This window comes from Halichoeres trimaculatus, unplaced genomic scaffold (genome assembly GCF_033239565.1).
Source record: "Halichoeres trimaculatus isolate MK-OKI-2021-1 unplaced genomic scaffold, fHalTri1.1 fHalTri1_scaffold_12, whole genome shotgun sequence".
Classification (NCBI taxonomy): domain Eukaryota; kingdom Metazoa; phylum Chordata; class Actinopteri; order Labriformes; family Labridae; genus Halichoeres; species Halichoeres trimaculatus.
The window spans coordinates 19,374,498-19,398,166 of NW_027437190.1; the positions used below are offsets into that span (position 1 = coordinate 19,374,498).

General features: G+C 40.6%; 1 protein-coding gene across 3 annotated transcripts in view; it reads left to right on the forward strand.

Annotated features, from left to right (window-relative positions):
• The first annotated feature begins 1,580 nt into the window (after positions 1-1,580).
• grb10b (growth factor receptor-bound protein 10b) overlaps positions 1,581-23,669 on the forward strand; it is a 72,659-nt gene continuing 50,570 nt past the window's right edge. For 2 of the 3 annotated variants that reach the window (XM_074683389.1, XM_074683391.1), the window contains exons 1-3: positions 1,581-1,836; positions 14,740-14,868; positions 22,210-22,306. In XM_074683389.1, coding sequence (XP_074539490.1) covers positions 14,818-14,868; positions 22,210-22,306 — 148 coding nt within the window. In that variant the 5' untranslated portion in view covers positions 1,581-1,836; positions 14,740-14,817. The remainder of the gene's footprint in view (positions 1,837-14,739; positions 14,869-22,209; positions 22,307-23,669) is intronic. The other variant, XM_074683390.1, reaches the window with a different exon arrangement.

The window sequence follows — 23,669 nt, forward strand, 5'->3', positions numbered from 1 at the left end:
ACTGTTTGTGTGTGCGTTTGCAGACTGAAGGGGCCCAGCATGAGCTCCCTGTTGTCCTGATCCTGACACACACACACACACGCAAACACACACAGCTTTGGCCTTGTGATTGTTTACATTTAAGAACTCTGTCGTATGTTCCCATCACTTTGGCCAATCAGTGTATGAGAAGTAATGACCAACTTGTTCTTTTACACTCTGATTTAAAAAAAAAAATCTTGATAAGATTTGAAATCATTAATCAATGTTCACTTCTTGATGTTTTTCATGGTCACATTAACGTAGGCAGGTCTTGTGTAATAGTCTTACGAGGCTCAGGGGGATAAAAACAAAACAGTTCAGGAGAGGTAACTCTGGTGCAGTGAGATTTGACCCCCAGTTGTGCAAGAAAAATACCTTCCAGCCACCTCTGGTGTGTTTGTGTCTGATTGTACTTGTCTGAGCAGAGCTTTTGACAAACAGAGTTGTACTTGGTAAGGTGTATAAGAACAGTATTAATAAATCGTGACCACATCAGTGAATTATTGTAGTCCAGGTGGAAATATGTTCAGTCCTGTTCTGGACAAACATGCCTTTTAAGACAACTAAATAAGACGTGTAGTGCTCTAAATATAAAAACACCCACTGTTTGTGTCCAGTTTCTATGGTCACGGCCATTCATATGTTGAGATAAAAAGTCATTTTTTAAGGTAAAAATTTGTCTCAAACTTTAAATATTCACAAAATTAAACAAAGTTTGTTTTTTGTTTCATGAATCAAAAATTATGATATACAACTCTGATGATTACATTTCTGAGGGGAACTTTTGGTTTTTGTTGATTTTGGCCCTCCTGTGGATAAAGCATGCTTTTTTAAAAAAATTTGATGATTTTGTCCTGTACATGTTTAAACTACTTTTCTTTTTGCCCCCACCACAGATATTATCCTGATCTCTTTTAATAGTCTAATGTATCACAAAATTGTTGCTTCAGTCTTACATTACAGAGTAAAAGCTTTAAATTTGTTGTTATTTGAAACAGGAACAAATCTCCTCCCTAGAGTTTTAAGGATAATGACAGTGTGTTCACCATGAGCAGATCAAGACATCTGAACTAATCAAAGTAACATGATTAACTAAAGGTTTCCATTTTTCAAAATGATATGTTAATAAGGGTATTTTAAAGCCTTTTAAAAAGTTTCATTAAATGGTTATTTTTCTTAAATTATAAAACACTGAGGAACTTTAACCGTCAATTTATACCATTATTGTCAGACTGATTATTAAAATTAATTATTAAAATTAATTATTAAAATGAAACGCAATTCAAATGATTAATGAAAACCTTCTTCTTAATATCTTGTAAATTACGGTAGATCAGCATTTCAAAACATCTCAACAGCATGTTTTATTAAAAGCACACTGAACTCAAACTGCTAGTGGGACAGCTCCTCAAAAACAAGCGGAATCCTCTGAACACGCCCTTATCCCCATAAGACGTGAACGCCGCATTAATCACCCCTAACATATGGGCGTGGTCTGCTCTAAAGGGGAGGGGTTGTTTAGTGTGTGCGCGTGTGTTTGCGAGCGTGTATTTGTGTGCGTGTGTGTGCGTGTGTGTATGTGTGTGTGTCGTCCCCGACTCCCCGGCCGCATGAGATGAGCAACCCGCAGTCTTTGCAGCCACTGTTTTCGCCTCCTCCTCCTTCTCCTCCTCCTCTTCTCCTTGCCTCTGTGAAGCTGTCCAGTCCGGGAATGTTGACCACTGTGGCCTGAACCTCCTCTACATCTCTTGACTGCCACTCAGCTTGTTTTTGCATCTGACGGTCGTAGCCCTCCTCAACTCATCTGGCTGCAAGGTAGGTAACACGTTACCGGATACAGACGCTGTTCTCGTGCTACTAGTTTGGGTGGGAAAAAAGGAAAGTCCACGAGGAGTGGGAAGAGGGCGCGTGTGATAAAAGTTTAATGTACTGTTGTGATGACACACTATTTTGCGGGTCGGAACACGTGCGTACTGCGCCTTGCCACCTCGCGATACTGGACTCTTTTATGCCTTCATCTCTGACAGTCCATCGGTGCCACTGAACTTTGTTGACAAGTTTATTTTTTTCATGGGACTCTTGCATTCATTCACACAAGGACTTTGCTGTATTTCTACTTCCTCTGCCGTATACTGTTCCGGGGTCAGCGCGTGCCGACAAACTGTCTCTCGTTCACTTTTCTGCACCAAACAGTTACTGTGATACAAATGCGTCTGTAGGGAACAGTATTTTGATCCCAACAGCTTGCCTTGTTTACGAATGCGCAACAGCAGTCTACAGTGGTCCATAGCCTACTTTCTATCCAGCAGGGCTCGCGCTCCCCGCGTGAACCCCCCCTCCAAACAAATTCTGTGAGAGTTTCACCATTCTCGCCTTATCGCCTTATCCTTTTGGCAGCATTTGCTTTGGGGGTGGGGAGGGGAGAGGGAAAAGAGGCGTTTTCCCAGGGTTACTCATGTAGCCCTTAGCAGTGGTTCCCAAAGTGGGCTCCGGGGACCCTCCAGGGGGTCCTTGAGAGGCTTCTAGGGGTCCTAAGTATAGAGGGTAGTTAAATCAGTTTTAGTGCCAATGCAGCTTAACACAAGGAAAGGAATACGTTTTTAATCACTATGGTGACTGTAAAAGTGTTTTATCAGTGCACTTGTTAAGCTGTCCTGGAGTTCAGAATCAATCCAACAGCTGAAGAGCCCCCACAGAGACTGTATTTAAAAGGTCCTAAAAAGTCGAGTGAAAGTGGGCCTTACGATGTGGGTTTCTTTATGGATGTGAAAATCTGAAGCAATCCCTGGCCTCCCAATTCTCATTAATCCTTCGCCTTCATCAGCTTTTGTTACTGTAATGTGTACTGACTCCTCTGTTATGTCCTCTGGTCTGTATTTCCACTTCTTTACTTACATTTGCTGCAGCTTCATTACCCTCCAGGCACATTACAGTGATATCTCCCAGTTAAATAATTCTACGAGGAACCATGTTCAATGATGCTAAGGCTAATAGAATGGATGTGTGTGTGAGACAGAGAGGGAGAAAGCCCGATCATTATCTAATCTAGATGAATGCACAGACGTCTTGACAAAGCAACTCTTCATAGATAGCCTAATCTGCCCTGTCATTTGGGCACTCCTCCAAATCAATTTCTTTATTGGCTGCATGTGGTCTCTGCAGAAAGTTGCATAACCAGCCAAATTTATGATTCTGGAAACTATCGACGTCAGCCGGTGTGTTGTGAATGTAGATGGGGGCTCTCACTGGGAATGTGGGCTTAGACTGGAGGGAGGCACTGAGGGAGTGATGCACATGGTGAAATGTTGTAGGTGATGCATACCAAATCCAACTGCTAGTGCAATATTAAAGGCTGATACTTAGAATTTAGGGTTGAGATTAATCTTCATTTTTATTTGGTATTAAGCGTAATACAAGTAAGTATAGTGATGCAATATGGATTATATTGTGGGTATTATTATTTTTCAAGTCACTATAACTAAGGTTTTTTTATTGTTTTGACCCATGATATTGTCTTCTTTTGTCTATAGTTTGCGGCCTCTAAGATCTTCTAGCTCTTAACAAGGCTGATGTCTTATATCAGGAAAGATCACACTGTTGTCCAAAGAATCAATATGACTTGGTTTTATAATAGGGTCTGCACAATGAATTGCTATTCCACGATTACTACATTATTAGCACACATTTTAATGAGCTAAATTCATCAGAATTAAAAAAGTTATTTCAAATGAACAAGAACATTTTCATACTTAGCGTGCTTACATTTTACCCACAGGATGGAGGCCTGAATGGTGAGCACTTTCCATGCTCACCATTCAGACACAGTAAAGTGATCTCAAGCTAACTCTCAGCTGTCATCACATTTATTGGTGCCAATTTGTCTGTGATAAAAATAAAACTGCTTTAGTTTTGTATTTGGGGTGGGCAATTTGCAGACATGAGGAACAGATGTTTTTAACTGTCTTTGTTAATGTCCATCAGATTAATTATAGCCTTGTTTGCTTGTTTCATGTCTTTGGTTTAACCTTAACGTACCTTTCAAAAGTGAGTCAAGCAATACTTTCTCTGCAGCCTCTCCGGAGTCACTGAACCACACATATACCACTCAACTTGGCAGCCTCCACTCCTCTGCATGTTACCCTCTCATGTGTGTCTGAATATGGAGCAGTCTGATCATGTGACTGCTGCTATATACTGTCCAAAAACATGCTATAGCCATGTCTGCTCAACCATGTGATTATTCTGACACTCACCCATTCATAACCAAAAGAGGAGTTCTCTTTTCGCTTGCTCCTGTCCATCATTTCCTGCTTTCTTTCATTTAATTATGTTGTGGTCACATCTCTGTGCACATGGCAACCGTTTGAGCTGTGGTTTCTTTCACCCCCCTCAGCACCAGTCCTGCTATTTCAAGTCCATGCTCAGTAAGCACAGGCATGACGGGGCATGAACTCGGCATGACTACAGGCTGCCAAAAGGCTGCTGACTGCACATATTGCACATAATTATACTTACAATAAGCTATACTCAACTCACACAAGGACTCTGACTTGTGTTTTCTGTCTTGGGAGAAACTCATAAGAAACTAAAATGATATAGTTTCTGCTGTGTAGATGCAAGAAACCTTGATATCAGTGCAGTGATATGTGACCAAAACTTTAGCCTTGATTAAAACATAAAGGCTTTTGCTGAAGGTTTAGTTTGTTCCTTCTTGTGAACAGGGACAAGAGTTGTCCCTGCAACCTGAAGGAAAAATGGCAGTGATATCCTATTAGCTGGTATTGGTGGTATAAGAGCTTGTGGCCGTGCTCTAGGCAGCATTCCTTTGGGTCTTGCGTCAGCCAGCAGTCATTCAGCACTGGTTAGTCTAGGCTTATACACTGTTAATACCCCCTCCCTGATGTCATGACACCATTAACCCAGGCTTGCTGGGGGAGCATCATGCAGTTCATGTCAGTTGACTGACGCAGCCTCTAAAAGCAGAGTGACTTCAGCCACTGGACAGAACGGCCCAGTTGGGCTCTGAGTGGTCAGAGAGCAGATGGGCCTGCTCTGTTCAGTGGCTCAAGGAGAAGTTTGAGTTACTTTATCAGGAATACATAAAGTTTTTGTTCCCGTTGGAACATAACTGACCTTTCAGCTTGCTCCCTTTGCTGTAAAATGTTACTTAATCACAACTTAAGACAAATTAGACCCCTTATTGCTGACATTATGGCCCAAGTAATGTTTCATGTTTTTGCTATCTGAGCCTTATCTGCAGAGTAATCATTTCTCTTTTGTTAGACATTTTTAAGAACCTAATCTCTACCAGTCTATAAGATAAAGCAAACTGTAAATATGGACCTGCACACACCTGATTCTCACCACTTGCCCAAGGTGATGCATTGCCTCCTTGTCTAACCACCTCAGTGTACATTTGATTGAGTTTCTCTCTGTCTGCTGTTGGTCCAAATGTGACTGAAACCCAAGCCGGTGTGAGAGGCCAGAACGCTGCTTTTATTCTGAAGGTAACTGAGCCCCTCAGGGACTATGTGCTGGGGTCTGTGCAGGTTATGTTGTGTGGATGCACAGAGACATGTCATATAAACTATACACACACCATGTTTCCCTTTGCTCTAATGTTCTCTTGCTTTTATCTCTATGTCTGGTGTTTCTCAGTTTATCTTTGTCTCTTTGTCCACCCTTTTGTCTGCGCCCTTCAGCTGTCTCCTATAGTAAGTGTCTGACTGTCCTTATCTGCCTGCCTCCCTCCGTTGAGCTGTGTCTCACTGTTACTCACTGTACCAGCTGGAATCTGCAATGCAAAATCGAAACAAGCCATGGATAGTTAGCTTTGGTAGATGTAGCATACCCCATACCAATTGTTTTTGTCCAGAAACATTTCTCTGTGTATAACCTCAGAACAATGCAGGGTTTCTTCTGTTCTTCAAGTGTTGCCCTGTCCGAAACCTCACACTCTAATTACTCCTCAGAATCAAAATGACAAACTTTGAGTGCCTGCATGCATTTTTTTGTAATTGTTTCCTTTTCTGCTCTTTTGTTTTCTAGTAATACGCTCAGACTTGAAAGCGATCGGGGCTTACAGTGGTGTACTTTGGTACTTAGAACAAGGACTTATGCTAAGTCCTTCATAATGTGGTTTTTCTCAGCTAGCCAAGTTAGTTAGCATTCCCAAGAGTAAGTAAGTAAAAATCCCAAGTAGTCACAGAGAACTCTAGATTGGCTCTCCGAGACATTTCTCTTTCTGAGACCAGCTTTATTTGGGTTGTGTATATTGCAACACCGCCTGTTTCAAAGCGTTATATATGCTACCAACAGCTGTAGTTAAGACACCGTCATGAGAAGGCAAATCCATCCATCACTGCCTTCTGGGGCCACCAAAGCAGCCAACTGGTGCACAAGCACAATTGCTCCCGAGTCCCCTCCATTCATCTCTGCCATTGCATAAGAGCAGTTCTCCCATGCAGCCCAATGAAATCCTCATCCAATTAGGCACTGTCCATGTTTCCAAAAGGCCTTTCTCTCATAGACTGGTGCTATTCAGCCTCCCCCGGCATGACATCGGGCCCTCTCTTATAGCCCCACTTTACGCTGCTGCTCTCAAATAATGAAAGCTGCCAATTAATGACTAATCAACATGTGCAACAAGCACATCCAGTGAGGAGTGACTACCATCTAATCTGCTGATTAAAACAGAAGACAGAGATGCTCTGTTCAACTCTCTCTCCTCGTCTCACGGTGGTGTTGTATTGCTGCAGAAACAACAGCAGGCCCACACACATACTCGCACTCTCTGGAGTTGATGACAGAGATTATTGGAAGATTCAGTTTTAACTTTTCTGGAAAGTTTTGATCACTTACTCTTATACCACAGGACAGGAAAATATGAATATGTTGACCCTGTTCATACTCGGTATCATGGGTATCGTTGTCGTAAGTTAGCTTCTCCACGTCCAAGAAAGTTTAGACACAGAAATATTGATTAAAACTGTTTCTGATGCCTTGGAAATCCTTCAAACTTAATGTAATCTTTAGGGCTCTTTGAGGCAGCACTGCATAAAAACAGACATGACTCTGTAGAGAAAATCACTGCATGGATTAAAAAAAAAGTTCTTTTTTCCTGTGATCACAGCTTGTGGCTACATCCACAAATGCAGGCTAAAAGTGCACAATGAGAATAAATAAGAATAAAAATAAATAAATAAATAAAATAAGAATAAAAATAAATAAATAAAATAAGAATAAAAATAAATAAAAAAGAAGGCACATTTTTATTTTTCCTCATTGTGCTTAAGGCTGGTAGACTTCAGGGGATAAGCTCCAGCATTACTACACAGCAGGCCTCACCACCATCTCTCCACTCACTCCGCTCTCTGTCCTACTTGCGGCAGGTTTCTATAGGTTGCCTTGCCATCGGAAGTTTTGATAACTCATAGCGCCCGGCTGAATATCCACACTTGCAGCGTCTGGCTAGTTCAAACATATACATAAGAATAGTTGACCTCCCCTCTCTCAGGGGTTGAGTTACGGTCAGTACATTCACTTCAATAGGCTCTCCATAAGTCCCCAGACACACAGTTGGATCTGTGCCATGTCTTGAATTATGACAATGTTTATGTTCTGAATTGAAGCGGGGCAGGATGGTAGCCGGGGTCAAGAAGGGGGGCTTGGGCTGGTAGCGAGTCAGTAAAGAAAAAGGGGAGGTACAGTAGCTGGCGTGATCCAGCAGCATTGGTAAATATTGGGAGATAGAGAGTGGGAACATGGTATGAGTTTGGCAGGTGTATTGCCTGAGCTGGGGGTCACCAAAAGCTTACAAGCAGGTGTAAACATTGAACTTTAAAACCCTGGTTGGACTTTGGCCAGTTTATAGAGCCGAGACTTGAGCAGGATCTAACTTGTCTAAACTGCTTAGTTTGTTTTTATTTTTATTTGTTTGATCAGAAGTGTTTTAATGAGATGACATGCATGGCTAACATGGTTGTCAAACATGCTTTATTACTTTGTTTCTCTTTATGTCCCTATCCTTAGAACTGGCCTTTCAGATTCAGGGTTGTTAAGGGGCGTCTCCCCGTAACAAGAAGATGACGGACTATAGTCACGAGAGAAACACGCCCTGATCCGTCACCTGGCTTTCCTTTATCATCCTTCACAACTCATTTCACCTCAGATCAGTCATTAGACAGGGTGTCCGCGGGGTTTTAAAAAGTATTAAAAGTTGATAAATCAGTTGTGGGAAAATTAAGGCCCTTAAAAAGTATTAAAAAGCCTTAATTGTGATGTAATAAGGTTTTAAATTTTATAAGTATCCAAGCTTTGACTCCAAACATATCCATGAATATTTATTTTCCTCCTTGTGACTGTCCGCCACAGAAATAGTCCATCTGGTTCGATAATGTTTTCAGGGTCTGAACCTTCAAAAATAACCACACCTGGTGATTGACGATCACTCTGTTCGTCACACTCATCACAGACCAGGGTGAGGATCTAGAAAAAGCTTTAGCATCTTAAAATATTTCTCTCTAGGTCATAAGAGTTTCTCAAGCCTCCTGAGAAAATTTCTTGGTCTTTTGGTGACCTGGGATCTTGGATCCTTACGATTTAGAGAAAGCTTCCCCCAGGTTCCCCTGATCTCTTGTTTTGGAACAAATTTTCTTTGTTGAATTCACCTTTTTACTGGATACAGCAGGATGAAATAAGGTATTTATCAATACAGTTGCGTAGCACTGTTGTTTGAGACATGACAACAAGCAAAGTTGTAATTTTTTGAGGCACAGGCTTTACGTAGCGCTAGCATCCCAACATATCCGTAGGCTAATGTGACGACAAACTCAGTTTGTACAGTAGTTTAGTTGTAGCGCTGATGGAGAGCAAATCACACAGTCTATATCACATGTCCTAAGTTTTGACAATGATGAATTAAAATTCTTGTATTTTTTTTTTCAAGTTTGCCTTGAATAACTGCTGTTACTTTTTGTGGGAATGGGAACGTCAAATAACCTGCCTTTAGTTTTATTTATTCTTTCAAGCTTTGTTCCGTCTCAGTTTACCTAATTTATGTTAAAATGCAAACTACAAATGTCAAGAGCAGTTGCTGACAACAGCTTAAAGTTGTGATAATGTCTTAAGACTTTTTGAAAAGTTTTTTTAAAAGTCTTAAAAAGGTATTGGATTTAACCTCAGGATTTCAGCATATACCCGGTTAGAGTTTACAGGACTGGCTGCTCTCAAGTGGCTCTGGTTGTGTGTGTCTGAAATGCTTCAGATTTATTACTCAAGTCGCACAGGGTCATACGCACCAGCTGCCAGCCAAATATGTAACTGCTTAATTGAGATACATTTCACCTGATTTCTTTTGAAAACAGCATTTTGCATGAAATCTGTTTATGTTTATTAACATTATATGTTGCACTCTGCTACTTTTGACATCTTTTTCAAAGTTTGAGAGCCTCTTTGAGGCTTTTCGACTCTTCAGTTTGACGATGTGATGTCAAGCTTGTTTCTGCTGCCTGTCTATTCCAGTGACACCCTGGTGCAGTGAGATTCCACAGATCACACAAGTCCAAACACAAATGTGGTGAGCGTGGGGCATATTTATACTCATCAAGTCAGCATCAGTATCACAGGATGAAATTTCATATCACAAAATTGAAGAGGGTGTTTATTATAGGGCCTCTGGAAATGCATCCATTCCTGGTTGAACATGTGCAGCCTGCTCGGAGATCATATCATTGGGTATGCTGTCACATAATTTAAGTCAAGGGACACCAACTTTGTAACTATGTAATAAATGATCCAGAATCTCTCATATCTCTATCAATCAACACAGCATGATTCATGATATCCCTGGTTCTTTTCTTTTTCTGTATGTCAATCTCAATCAGCATCTTTTTACATCCAGTCATGTATTAAACCAAACTGAATGGCAGACACTCAAAATACACAGAAGCTTTTGCAGAGGGGTAAGGGAGTGATTAGAACACCAGCAGCACTGTGCATCTGCAGGAGTGGGCAGTAATGGTTGTAAATCCTGCAGGGGTGGTTAGGTGTGAGACAGGAACAACAGTCCTGCTGAGACCTGTACCTGAGAGTGTGGCTGTTAAAACCCTTTTTTCCTGACTTTATGCCACCCTTTGGGGCTTAAAAAAACTCCTTCTCTTGACCTTATGAAACTTAAGTCACAAGTTTACAATTTTTGGCTGTGTGACTTTATGTTTCGTTTTTACCATATGTTGGTTGTCTGTGTTCAACATGCACAGTGACTTAAGTCGGCCCATTGATCAATGCACACCAGCCAATGAGGGTGACGTCCGCTATATTGCACATGTGTTTTTTTACAGAGTACCCTATATGGAAAGAATGTGCTCCCTGCATTCCAAAGATGACTGAGTGCAGCTGAACTGCCCCGTGTTAATCTGTGTCCAGTCTAATCAGCTGAAGTCAAGTTGACCGAGATGAACACATTTCACTATTGAACACACAGGGGAACTGGATGACACAGCTGCACAGCTGAGCTTCACAGATGCTGCAGTAGAGCTCTGCTGGTTTGAGTGTTTTCTGGTCATGACTGAAGAAAAGGTTATTTTAATTCCAAATTGAAAAACCAAAACAATTACAGTTTTCTTTCCAGTTGATTTGGAAAAAATTGCATTGTCTGTCTGGTGGATGTACAGCATGTCTGCACACCCTGCACTTGTGCTATTTTTGCCTTCACCACAGAGTCAGGACACCGGCTGTTGGTAATTTTATGATACTGCTGACCCAAGCAAGTATTAGCAAAGCATCCTGGTTAAACTGAAAACTTGTGTTGGCTATGTAAATTTAATAAATAATCTTTATGTCAAGCTGCAGACGATACATTTTCATTCATTACCACCATTGTTTTATAGATTTGCTGTCATGAACACCACTAAAGCTCTTTTTGCGTCAAACATAAATGTTGTCTTGACTTTTAATGCAGTACAGATTTCTTGCAGTTTATTAAAACACATTTGTTTCTAGATGGCCCGCTGTGAATAACCTCACAATGTTGAAAGGAGAGGCATATATGTAGGCCAGGAATCCCTCATCAAGATGTTCAGAGTCAGGCAGGTAGATACACAAACAGCCACAGACAGGCAGGCAGACAGACAGGCAGACAGGTTGACAGGTTGACAGTTGGAACAGACATGCCGACAGGTTATACTGCCAAACCAGACCAGGCAGGCTGGCACATCAGTTTTAAAAACAAATCTAACTGTTTCCTCAACCTAACAAGTCATGTTTGGCTCTTCAGCTCACAAGATGTTCCCTTATTTGAGGCCTGGCCTGCTCTCTGTCAGAGAGGTTAAAAGTTTAATGTTTCCATTTTCCACTCCAGGTATTTTTATTGGACTCTTTGGAGAGAGAAGGGGAAAGAACTTAATAACCTGTTATTTAAGATGGAAGTGGTGTAAATAAGTAGTGGCTGCACTCACAACCATGATAATTTGTACATATTCAGGTACACATGATTTAAAATATATATTCAGTGTTTGGGAAGACAATTTTCTGAATGAAATTTGCTTAACGTTTGCTTTGGGCTTGGATCTTTTATCCTTTGTATCATCTGTTAGAAGAAGTCCTGAAGCTTTATAAATGTCTTTTTTTTTTTTACATCCATGTTTGGTTTGGCGAACTGATTTATTCGCGTGTAAACAGAGGAACTGTTCAGGGAAATGTGCCGACTGTGTCAATTAAGATAGTCACTAATTCTTGGCTTTTTCTACTAGTCTTATTTCTCAGACATGGAGATGCTGGACCTAGAGGTGTGAGTATGTGACGCTTTGTTTCAGCACCAGGTGCTGTCCACTGTCTGCAGTGCAGCTAATGCCCTGTTCTATGCCGTGAGTATGTGCCCATCACAGACTGTCAGATAAGTAAAAGTCACAACCAAAAGAGATTTTTTGTACCAGACTTAGATTCATAGACTTTGGGTTTCAACAAAAATTACTGGTTTGGAAACTTAATTTTTCCCACAACTCCAGATGCATGTTGCCAGCTGGTAGAGCCGTACACCTTCAGTTGAGTCTTGAATAAGGTGCTGGAAAGGGTTTATGAGTCATGATGTGCTTTATTAGGAACCTTGCGTTTGAAGTCTCCCTCATGCAAGTCTGAGCAAAAAATCACTTTAATTAATCCAGATACTGTTACCTCACCGCTGGGTACAGCCGCCGTACCCCAAAGTTCCCCTTTCTACTGCTGCAATACCAGGCGGATAATTGCACTGTCAAGGTCAGAGATGGTTAGCTTTCAGTCCACTGTTCAAGTGGAAGGAATTGAATCAAAGGCCTCTGAGAGGGTCTAATCCCCCCACTGGAATGGCTTTGATTGTGTCAGGGAGCAATTAAGCAAAGGTGCATGTGTGTTTGGTCAATAATTCAGTAACTGAGAGTCACTGTGGCACATATGAGCTCTTTGAAACTTGGGTTGCGAGGTATTTTAATGCTATGTGGAACGCCAAGCTTTTTTCCCATGTTTGATCACGCACAGATGAAACAGAAGTTACATGGCAGATGCTGAAAGGTCATACACTGACTGTGATGAATTAACAGTTTCATGATTGGTTCCATTTAGATAAGAAATTTTCCTCAGTGACGCACAACCCTATTGTTAAGTTTCAAGTGCTGTTTGTCCGTCTAATTTTTGTCCCTCTTGCACAACCTGCTGACTCCTGAAACATAATAAACACACAGTTCAGCTGCAGCCAGTCAGTGAGTGAGTGGTGGCCTCCTAATGAGGGCCCCTCAAAGGTTTAGGCTGATGTTAATTTGTTTTGTTTTTGTTGTAAACTGTGTGTCTGTAAATAATGTGTAAATGACGAGCTGTCCTTGCATGCCAGCCAGTCCGGCAACACACACAGAAATACACCCACAGACACAAACACACACTCATTACAAGCAGGGCCTTTCAGGGGCCCTCGTGATGCCAGTGCCAAGCTCTTTGATTAGAATGTATTCATGGTTTGCTCATTATGGACGAGCCCAATTTTGGAGGTATAAAAAAGTGGCTTCATTTTTGGGAATTCTGAGAGGGAAGCTCTGAGTGACCTTTTTATTTGACTCATCAGCTGATTCCAGGAACCTATCAAAACACAGAGCTGCAATGAACAGATACAACTCAAGTTTGAAGCGTGGCAACTAAACCAACAAGTAGGTGTTTGTAACTTGTGGTGTTTTCTATCTTGTAAGGGAGCAGTACCCTGCATATGCAAAGATCATCTAAAGGTTAGGCAGCTCCAGAAAACTGTGCCTAAACCTGGAAAATGTGTCCAGTAGAAAACAAAGATAAAGTTCCAGAGCGGCTGTGTCAGGCTATCTGGTATGTAAGCAATTAACTAGATGCACATTCAGCATGGATTGGAGGCTAGTGGTCCTATTGTTGTTCCCCTGAAGTTACTAAGTTAGTTGAAATGAGACCCCAAAATCGCATAAGAGCTTTTTGAAAAAAACTGAAAAACCTCCTAAAAAAAGAACATCTACCCCCACACATGTGCAGCATATGCAAACATGTAAAAACACACACATACACACATTACCACATATAGTGCTGCATGCTGCAACACATGTCCAGGCAGTTATGAGTACACACACTGTATACACACTCTACAGCCCCAGGGGCAGCCTGCTCCAAGCCACAAATGCAAACATGAGATAATATTAGCCGGCTATAAAATGGCAGGTCATATTTTTGAAATAGCAGCAGGGGGTCATGAACTGCTGCATAAAAGAGCATCATAGTTGTTAGCCGAGCTTCTCAGCTGCAAATATACCCCAGGGTCTAACTTAAGACTTGGAGAGGTGCCTGCTGGGTATTTTTGGGTCTGTGTTTACAGGTGTTTGTTCAGTGGCAGCAGAGCCAAGAGGTTAATAGGATACCCACTTTAAGAAGTTCAAATAGACTAAAGTCCATGTTGTTGAATTTGTGGTTATTTTGACCCAGGGATGGCATGGGGGAGGGAGCGGTTTGACGAGAAGAACATCTTTAAAGCCTGCTGAGTTACATCTCCGTTTGTAGTTATGTTCATTTAAAAGCACCAGGCCTCAGCAGATTCTTGACATTTTGTTAATGACAGAGGAAGTAATGTCTCACATTGTGGGATTCTGGTGGTGTCATGGTCAAAACTGCCAAATTATTCAGTAAACCTCATGAAAAGACATGTGGAAAGCATTTTATTCTAAGTCCCAGACTAAACAAAATTGTATGATCTCATTTTTATGAAAATCAATCCTGAGGTTTTGACCTTTACCCTGGTCAATAAACGACAAACTACAGCAGGCCCCTGCAAAATGTGTTGTTTTGATTAAAGACTCAGTTTTCAGCTGGACAGTATTTTCTCTGATGATCTGTTGATGGTTGCGGTCAAAGTATTTTGGTCATGCTATAAAATACTTTGTTGTGAAGCAAAGCTGCTCTCTAATACAAAGAAAATAAAAATACTGTTGTTTACGTCATATTATTCCTCTTAACAATTTTTAACCTACCAGTGTAGTCCTGTGATGCTTGTTGATGTTGTTTACTGAGCGTTAATGTGGGTTAAGAAGTGCTCTGTGCTATATCTGTCGTCTCAGAAGCTAAACTTCATCTTCCTTTCCTTCTGTCATCCTCCTCTCCTTCCTCTCCAGGACCTCCTTACCCTCCCTATTTCTTCCTTTGTAGTTTTCCACTAACCTCCATTTGTCTGCTCTTCTCCCTCTGCAGGTCCTGCTCTGTCCATCTTGTACTGAAACTGAATCTGACCAGGGCGTGTTGTTTGAAAAGAGCTGAGAAACACAGAACATGGCTGTGGCCAGATGTCCGGATTATTTCCTGCATCATCCAAATTATCAGGTAAATGTGATTTCCTGGGTACCATTTCATTTCAGTGAGCCAAAATCTTGTCTTAGGATAATTTTTTTTAACTGTTATTGAACAGCCCTACTCATACTAGTGGGTATGAAATGTTGATGTTTTGAAAATTAAAAGCCAGCACTAATATTCAAAAGCCAGATTTGAACCATCGGATGTCTGTTTAAAGTTTTCCTTCCATAGAACCTTTATTTGATAGAAATCTGGACTAGGAATGTGCCAGTTTGAAATTGAATAACATCGGATCCTGTCACAGCATCCAACCTGTTGAAGGATTGCTAACATGAACATAATCCTTGAATGAAGCTTCTGGGAAATGTAGAGCTGGATGAGATTGTGAAATATGAACTTTGTCCCTGTACAAGTCAAATGCCTGGTATTATTTTTATTTTTAACACGGTACTCTAATAATAAACCATCCAAGAAGAACTCGAGGTACTTCAGGAGTCCTTCCAAGAATTCTGAAAAAGGTGAGTGTGCGGATTCAGGTCATTGTGGTTCTTGCCAGCAGTGTTGCTTTCCCAGCCTCTTCCTCTGTCTCTGATGCTCTTAGGGATATAAGTAAGTATACCTCTGATTTGTCACAACACGCTGCAGCTCTGTTAACGCAGTGACTGAACAGAGCTGCAGGGAAACAGACTGTTGAACACTGTTGGTCCAAACAGACTCACTAACACATTCTCTCATGGCTCACAAAGCCCTTAGTCAATGTTGCTCCTTTTACTCTGATGTTATGACATTTAATAAGTGTGCTGAAAATGAAGTGCATGAAAACCACTTAATCACAAAAACAGAGCAATGTTTTAAAGGACTTCTTTATACACAAATAATTCATAACCTGGGTTTTGGAAAATTATGACTACTACAAATAACTACCCTCATTAAAACTACAACAGATATAGAAACAAATATTTTCACTGAAAGAAAACATATATACGTTGACTCTTAAATTGCTTTGATTATATTTAGCCATTATTGGTCTGTTTTGATTAAAGCATATACTCTGTGTCCTGATAAAAATAATCATAGATCATATCATGCACAAATTGATTCTTTGGATTTTGATATGATTGAGTAGTTTTGTTACTTGAGTCATATGGTTGCAAATCAAGCACTCAAACTTTTTGATCTGACTTAAAAACAAAAAAGTTGAACACTATTTTATTTTAACACCCCCATTTTTGGACTAGCACCGATCAAAACAATCAAATTAGACCTTAAAAGTCATCTTTATTTCCAATTTATATAACTGGAATTTAATTGATTTTTGTAAAAAATAAAATGCTGATAACATTGTCTTCTGAACAGCAGTTCACATCCTGATGTGCTGATTTTCAAACGGGTCAGCTAGGTCATGCTCAACGTCACGGGTTTTAGAGTCAGTCAATTTGTTCACACCAGCTTGTGCAGTGCAAAGGGCTTCCAAACATTTGTATTAGAGCAGTAGCACGATTAGCCTGATCAGAAGCCAACTCTGTTGTTTGCCTGTCATCTGGGCCATGGGTTTATCTGTGACCTTTGACCCTAGAGCTGCCAGAGGTCAGAGGGTTCAGCCTGCTAGAGTCTCTCAGATCTCTTCAGCTTAGAGAGATGGACACCAAAGATACAGACAAGGGCGTCCACGCTTGTGTGCGCTCGTTGGCTGAGTCAGAGCTGCATTTGTGAATATTTTTCTGTATCTCTGCTTTGTTGCTTCAGCTGCAAGGATGAAACTTCATATGTTGTGATAGGAATATACATTCTTTAAAATAATGCTTTCAATAACAGAAAAGTTTAAGAGAGTAACCCAACAATAATATTTACCCACAGGGAGCTAGCATTGAGTGGAGCCTGAGGTGACAACCCTGGTTGGCAGTGATATTGAATCATTGTATAAGCTGTGTCAAATCACAGGCTGCTTCCTTTGAATTATGCAGAATACAAAACATGCTTTTTTCCACTAATGAAGATTCCCTGTTGCATTACCAACTCTTCCCACCCTTATCCTGGTGCCACAAAGCACCTCTTGTTGCTTATCACCTAGCAAGCTTGCTAGCTAGCGTTCATAAATAATAAATCTTTTTAAAGATAATTTAGTTTTATGTCCATTTTTACATTTCTTTTAACAAATTCTTCATTGATTCTGGACCAAAAACTTGGATCTTAGTAAATGTTAAAAAAGTAAATGTTTTCTCCTGTTATCTAAGGGATTGAAATATGAACAAAAGGGGTTTTAATGTTTTGTGATGAACATGCACTATGCACCTGTACCATGCTGTGCACACATACTTAGTCACTCATCTGTTTGAAAAGCATTCAGCTATATCAGACGTACCTTGGCTGCCTGAGTAAGAATATCCTGTGAAACTCCAGTATTCCTGTATGATAGTGAGCAGTGATTAAATAAAGGCATGTGCACAACAAGGCAGATCTGATGTGATAAAACTGTTTCGCAAGTGGCAAACTGCAGCTGATTAAAGAATTCAGACGAGACCTATGATTCTTTTTATAAGGTTATATAAACTTAACCTTGGCCCTCTTGTATAATAAACTTGATTGGATTAAACATGCTGCGTAAGCAGAGCTCAAGCAGTCCAGTTGGCCATTATTGTCATGCATAAAAGTTCTGTATGCCCTCCAGTGCGTTAAGCCTCTACAAATCTGTGTTTGATCACTGGATAAACAAGCAGAGTCCAACAGCTGAGCTTGATTTTAGCTGCGAGAGAGCCTGGGATAGCTGGACTGTTTTATCTGGGGCTAAACATTAACATGATACTGTGGTTTTTCCCATAACATACCAGTATTCCTAGAAATCACAAACTCATTTTTATTTTGCATTGGACCTTTGCATTATATTTCTTTCACTACATTTTACATTACATTTTAAATTATATTTTGTCAGTGTTATTTGGCCAAGAGCCCCTCTGTGAACTTTGAGTAGAGGCGACCCAGTTAATACATTGGCTTTGACACGGTTTGCACCACTCCAAGTTCATTTGAGTTCACTTGGAGAGAAGCTTCTTTCATCAAACCAAGATTTTCCAGTCAAGGGTCATAGACTTTTCTGAAACTCAGAGCATTCTCAGAGTATTCATAAACAGAATTATCAAGATTTCATGTTACATGGTACACAGAATAAGCAATGCTACATTTAACTGCCAAAAGATTTAACAGTCTTGGTCACTCACTCATTGATCCCAGACGAGACAATTTGAGGACACAAAAGTCTTCACATTGGACATGCCAGCTAGTCACAACTTTAGGTCGACCAAGAAACAGACAAGAGAGGTTGGGTTAAGCCAGGCTTTTTCTGGCAAACGGGTAAAATCTGCCTACTTGTCGGTAAACTCAGCCTCACAGAGCTATGCAAAGCTTTAACACTTTAAAAACAGACTAGTTATTAAATGAACAACAGAAAAAAATTTAGGCAAAAAAGTCTTACGAGAATTAACGTGTAGAAGTGGACACGTGGGGAACAGTCATTTTTGCACGACGTTGGCCTCAATTTTCAACATTGCAGGTTGCAGCTTGGCTTTTAAAGACATTAGGTTTCAAACAAGCAAGATAATAGTTTGATACATTTTCTGCTCTATATTTATGTTTTCTGGCTCTAGACACTTGATGTCTGTAAAATTATAATTAAAAAAAACAACTGTTGATCAAAAGACATGAAGTTTGCCACATCATCATCAGGATGAGCAGCAAAATGTTGGAGCTAGTGTTGCAGTTAGTTAAAGCTGTGGGCTGTGAATGAAATTAAATTGACCCACTGTATTTGTAGCTTAAAGACACCTTAAGTGTATATTTTTGAAAATAAACTTGTCTACTAACACTAGATGTAGAACAGTGTTGTAAATACTACAAGCAGTACCATCAATATGTAAATGACAGTGTGGTTGTGGTCCAGTAGCTTAGTTTAAAACCTGTATCAGCTCATGTTGAGGAAATACTGTATACGTGTCAAAGGCCACTTTGTCAGGCGCTCAGCTGTGGTGTGACAGCAGCTCCAGCTCCAGCTGAGCTTCTACAGTATAAACAAACAGATAAATGAAGCAGTAGAGCAGACGTTCCTGTGACCCTCTGATGTCACTCTAGTTAATTATGTAAGAAGGGATTTCCTCTGGTTGTCTAGTGTTCATCTGTGTTAGGAGCAGGACTGTGTCAGAGAGCTTTGCACTGTCTGGAGGATGGCTCCTAGACCTATGTGAAATTTTCCCTTCCTTGATTTTTTTTCTTCTTTTTGGAAACCTGACACAAAAGACATTAACCATTGGGAAAATGGATTTAGTTTACTCCAAATGGTTTTTTTTAGCCTCTCAGCAAGTCAGGTATTGATTATAATTAACCCCGGGTCACAACATTTTACCCCAGTCTGACCTCTTCTTATGGCATAACTTTGACATGCATCGCAGTCTTTTTCTTTTTGTTTGAGTCCTGATCTTCAGACCTTTGTGTCTGTCTTGCTTTCAGTGCTTTAACCTTGTCTCTGGCCTTTTGATGACCCCCCTTTATAGAGCTGAACCCTCAACCCCTTGGAGTTCTTTTCAACTTCATTCATATGAAAGGGCCCTTATATGCTCCGAATCAAAATGTGGCCTACCCTTAGTGCCGTCTTGACCCCGCTTAAAGGATTCTACCAACACGTGTGTCCGTGCGTTTTCACTGGAGCTTTTGTCAGTCAATGTGAGTGAGGCTGTGAAGCTGGATGGGAAAATGCATGAACAAGGATAAAGGAAGTTGAACAAAAAAGAAAAACTGTGAGCTTTTATTTTCTCTTCTTTTTTTGCCGTCACAACCTTATAGGTTCCAATAAACCCAAAACCTAATTCCGAGTCTGTAGTGACATGGCTGAGAATTATGCAAAATGACCAGCATGTATAGGATAAAATCCCCAAGCGAACGCTCAGACAATTGTCTGTGGAGGCGTCAAAGGCTGTCTGGGTTTTTGATTTTTGCTAGAAAGATCCACAAAAGGGATCAAGGTGTGCTTTAAAGACTCCTTAAGTCCTTTTAGTGTGTTAACTCATTTACTCCCAGACAGCCATGCAAAGCAGCATTCAAGACCAGTATATGGTGTAAAAGAGTCCCTGCATTTTTGCTCAGTGGAGCTTAACCCTTACCATCCTCTTCAGAACACACACACACACACACACACACACACACACACACACACACACACACACACACACACACACACACACACACACACACACACACACACACACACACTGCCGTACCATCCCACCAACCAACCAGCGTCCCAGTGCTGTTTGGGTGACTGGGTAGGGATCAGTCACAGTCTGGTAGCTGGACCCCCAGACGGTGCGTGTTGATGATGGGGTTTGCTGTGTGACGGGGACAAATGGAGTGATGTAGTGGTTGTTTTACTGTTTTTACTTTTTTCTTATTCAAAAGAAGGTTAGTCCCATTAAGCTCCAAAACCTCTTTTCCGATTCAGCTAAGACGGCTGGAACTCGAGACGATACAAAGACAGAACAATGCACTGTAATGATTGGATGCGGTTGGATTGGTTGGTATAGAAGAGAGGTTTTGGGGGGTGGAGGTGGACAGGAACTATACTGACGCTGAGCTTCCAGTTATATTAAGTTCAGGCTGAGAGTTTGTGCCGGTATAGAAGCCAGGGAGTAACATCTACAACTTCTACACCGCTGAGCATAAGAGCTAAAAGAGTTACAGGCAAGTCATGGATTATGCATATCCAAACTCTGCAGCCGAGCTGTTAATTTAAAGAATGGAGGCAGCAGAGTGGAATTCTTCTTCAGCATCTACCAACACAGTGAGTCCGTTCTCTTGCACTGTACTCTCAGTCTTTTTTAATGGTTACTCTACGGTCCTATACGTTAAGTGTTCACCATGTGGGTTATGATTCTATCTCCATAATAGTATCTAACATAATTGTAACATTACATAATTGTATCCTTGAAAACTCAAAATACAACCAAAGCTGTCAAAATTCTAACATATCATATTTTAGGTTTTATACTAATGTTTTTAAGTGTTTTGTGGTTGAGCATAAAAGTCACTCAAAAGTTTGGTTCTGTGCATCTCAGTTTGATTTTTGATTTAAAAAAGGTGCTGTGTCTTACTTTCAGCTGATTCACCGATAACTCAACCATGTATAGCCTGAAACTGCTTCATTTTCCACAAATTGGGTCTAAAGGGTTTCCTGATGAGCACCAGGACCACCGTCATATAGTCACAAAAACTCAATGGCTCTTGAAGAAACAAATATAACTCAACATGACGTGAGACGAAAACCATTCAGCATGGAAAATCGGGCAGAACAACACGTACAGTAAAAAAGCCGGTACTGCCTGTGTTGTCTGTCAGAACTGTAAATGAGGCAGAACAAGCGACTGCAACAGCTTTTATCACAGTGTCAGAGGAGGTCTGCGTTACTCAGACACACAGTCTTTTTTTTTTTCTTTAGCACAGTGGACCGCCCCAGGACGTTCTGTTCCCACTTGTGCTGTCAGGTCCTGAGCAGGACACACACAATAGGTAGCCCAGAATGGAACTATTTAGAAATTGGAATAATTCTGTGTCCATTCCTATGTTTTTGGTATAAATTTGTTTCTATTTGTGCGGGTTTGCAGTGACCGTATGTATTATTCAAAGAGACAGAGAGAAAGAGAGAAAGAGAAAAAGACAGAGAGCAAGTGCGAGAGGGGTCAAGTGAGGACACTGAAGTTGAGTTTTATGTTCCGTGCTCTGATACACATCTGGCTACGTTCACACACTGGTGAAAAAACAGAAAAGGCAATTTTTTTTTTTTTTTCACATTTTTGAAAGACGTTAATAAATTTTTCATGTATTTCTGATGATTATTTTGAAACACTATTTTAATCTCATTATCCACACCACATACTACATGATGGATCATAATTTACAAGGGGTTGTTTTCTCATGGGCCGGTTGTTCAAAAAGCGTCTTTTTTTTTTTTTTTTTTTTTTTTTTTTAAGAGCTCTTTTAGGCTTTCTACCTACAGGAGTGGTCCTTTTCTCTCCTGTTTTGTCTGTCTTTTTTCTTTTTAAACCTGGACAAACCTTTTGTTAGCCATTTATTTCTTACTATAGATTCTTATTTCAAATGATTTCCCCTGTGCTCTTGGCTTTTCAACCACTTAATGGGACAGTCAAGCCCAAAGCATTCTGCATATTACTGATCAGCAGGGTTTGGGATAGAGAATTAGTCTAGGAACTCTTTTTCGTCTTGATTTAAGGTTGAGATTTGGGTGAAGTTTTGCCCATCAGGAAAAAAAAATGTGCATCATTCATCAGAATGACAAAATGTTGTTTTCCCTTGCTTCCCTCTCTCTCTCAGCAGGACAATATAGACCGAACCTCCAGTCACAGGCAAGCTGACCTCATTGGTCCAACCTTCCAGCAATCGCCCAACCAGAGTTCTCCAAGCCATCAAGGTTGGTCTTAAGCTACTGGTACAAATTTTCGGTTTGGGTGATGTGTTGAATATTCTTACCTTAAATGACATATGATGCAGAAGACATGCTGAAGCCTGCTTATTCTGTTATTGATCTCATAATTTTGTATGCACAGCAGAACCATCCTTATTATATTGCACACTCTTGGGAATTCAAGTACATTGGCTTTGTGTAACATTAGCCTCCTGTATATTTCCCCTCTCATTTTCATACATCATACAAGAAGGTTATAGATATGACTCCGTAATCTGGTAATACTGCACTTTCTGTGTGTGTGCGTGTGTTTGTGTGTGTGTGTGGTACAGTGTGGAGAGCAGCCCGCTGCTCATTATCCTTCTCTGGTTGGGCGGCGGGTCGAGGGGGATAATATATATTTGGGTCTCTTCCGCTGTAAACATTTCATCAGTTCAAAGTGTGATCTGCGTGGACACAGGGTGCCATTATAATTACGCCGCCTATCTAATTGTGCCATACAGGGTTCATCCCTGACAATCGGAGCATGAGATTTAAGCACAATATTGGCTCAGCATGGGAGGTAAGGGCGGGGAGTCTGTGAGGACTCGAGGACTGAATTAGAACGCTTGGCCCCGGCATGGGAAATAAATGGAGCAGAAATTACATTGTCATTTTACAGAGTCAGCCGAGATGGAGGGAACTCAGACCAGACCAGAGAGGGAGATGAACAGAGATGACTTGAACTAAGAAACTTTTATTTTTACACTGTCTGATCACTGATATGTCGATAGCATTCTTTTGTTTTCATACGGCAGATCATGACAGACATGCTAATAGAGCCTGTCTCAACAGCCTTGGTTTTGTAGACCCTTTTCTTCTGCCCTTTGTCCCTCCTTTGAAAAGTTTAACTAAGTGGTGACAGTTTATGGTCAACAAGCATTTCTAAATGTCAGGATCTATATCACAAAGCCTGTATTTTCTGTGAAGAGATTTAGCATTAATTCCTGGTACTTCTGGTGTTATTAATGAGAAGATTATCTGTGCTGACGTAGTTAAACTTATTTCTTAGAAAAACCCCTCTTTTATTCTTTTCAGCCTCTCATAGAGCCACCAGCTACTTGCTGTGTTTGCTATAAAGCTAGGCCAGTCATAAACCTATTAACTTTAGAGGGAACAGTACGGCTTTGTTGGAACATGATCTGCCATTATTTCACATGTTTGGAATGAGATATGATTGAGCAGCTTATCGGGGCATTTGCAAGGCAGTATTTGATGTCTAGAAATAGAAGTTTCTCCACAGGATACTCCCAACCAGTAAGCTGGGGATTTTGCCGTGCACATAATAATTTACAGTGAAGCTTGGGGTTTTAGAAAGTTTAATATTGTT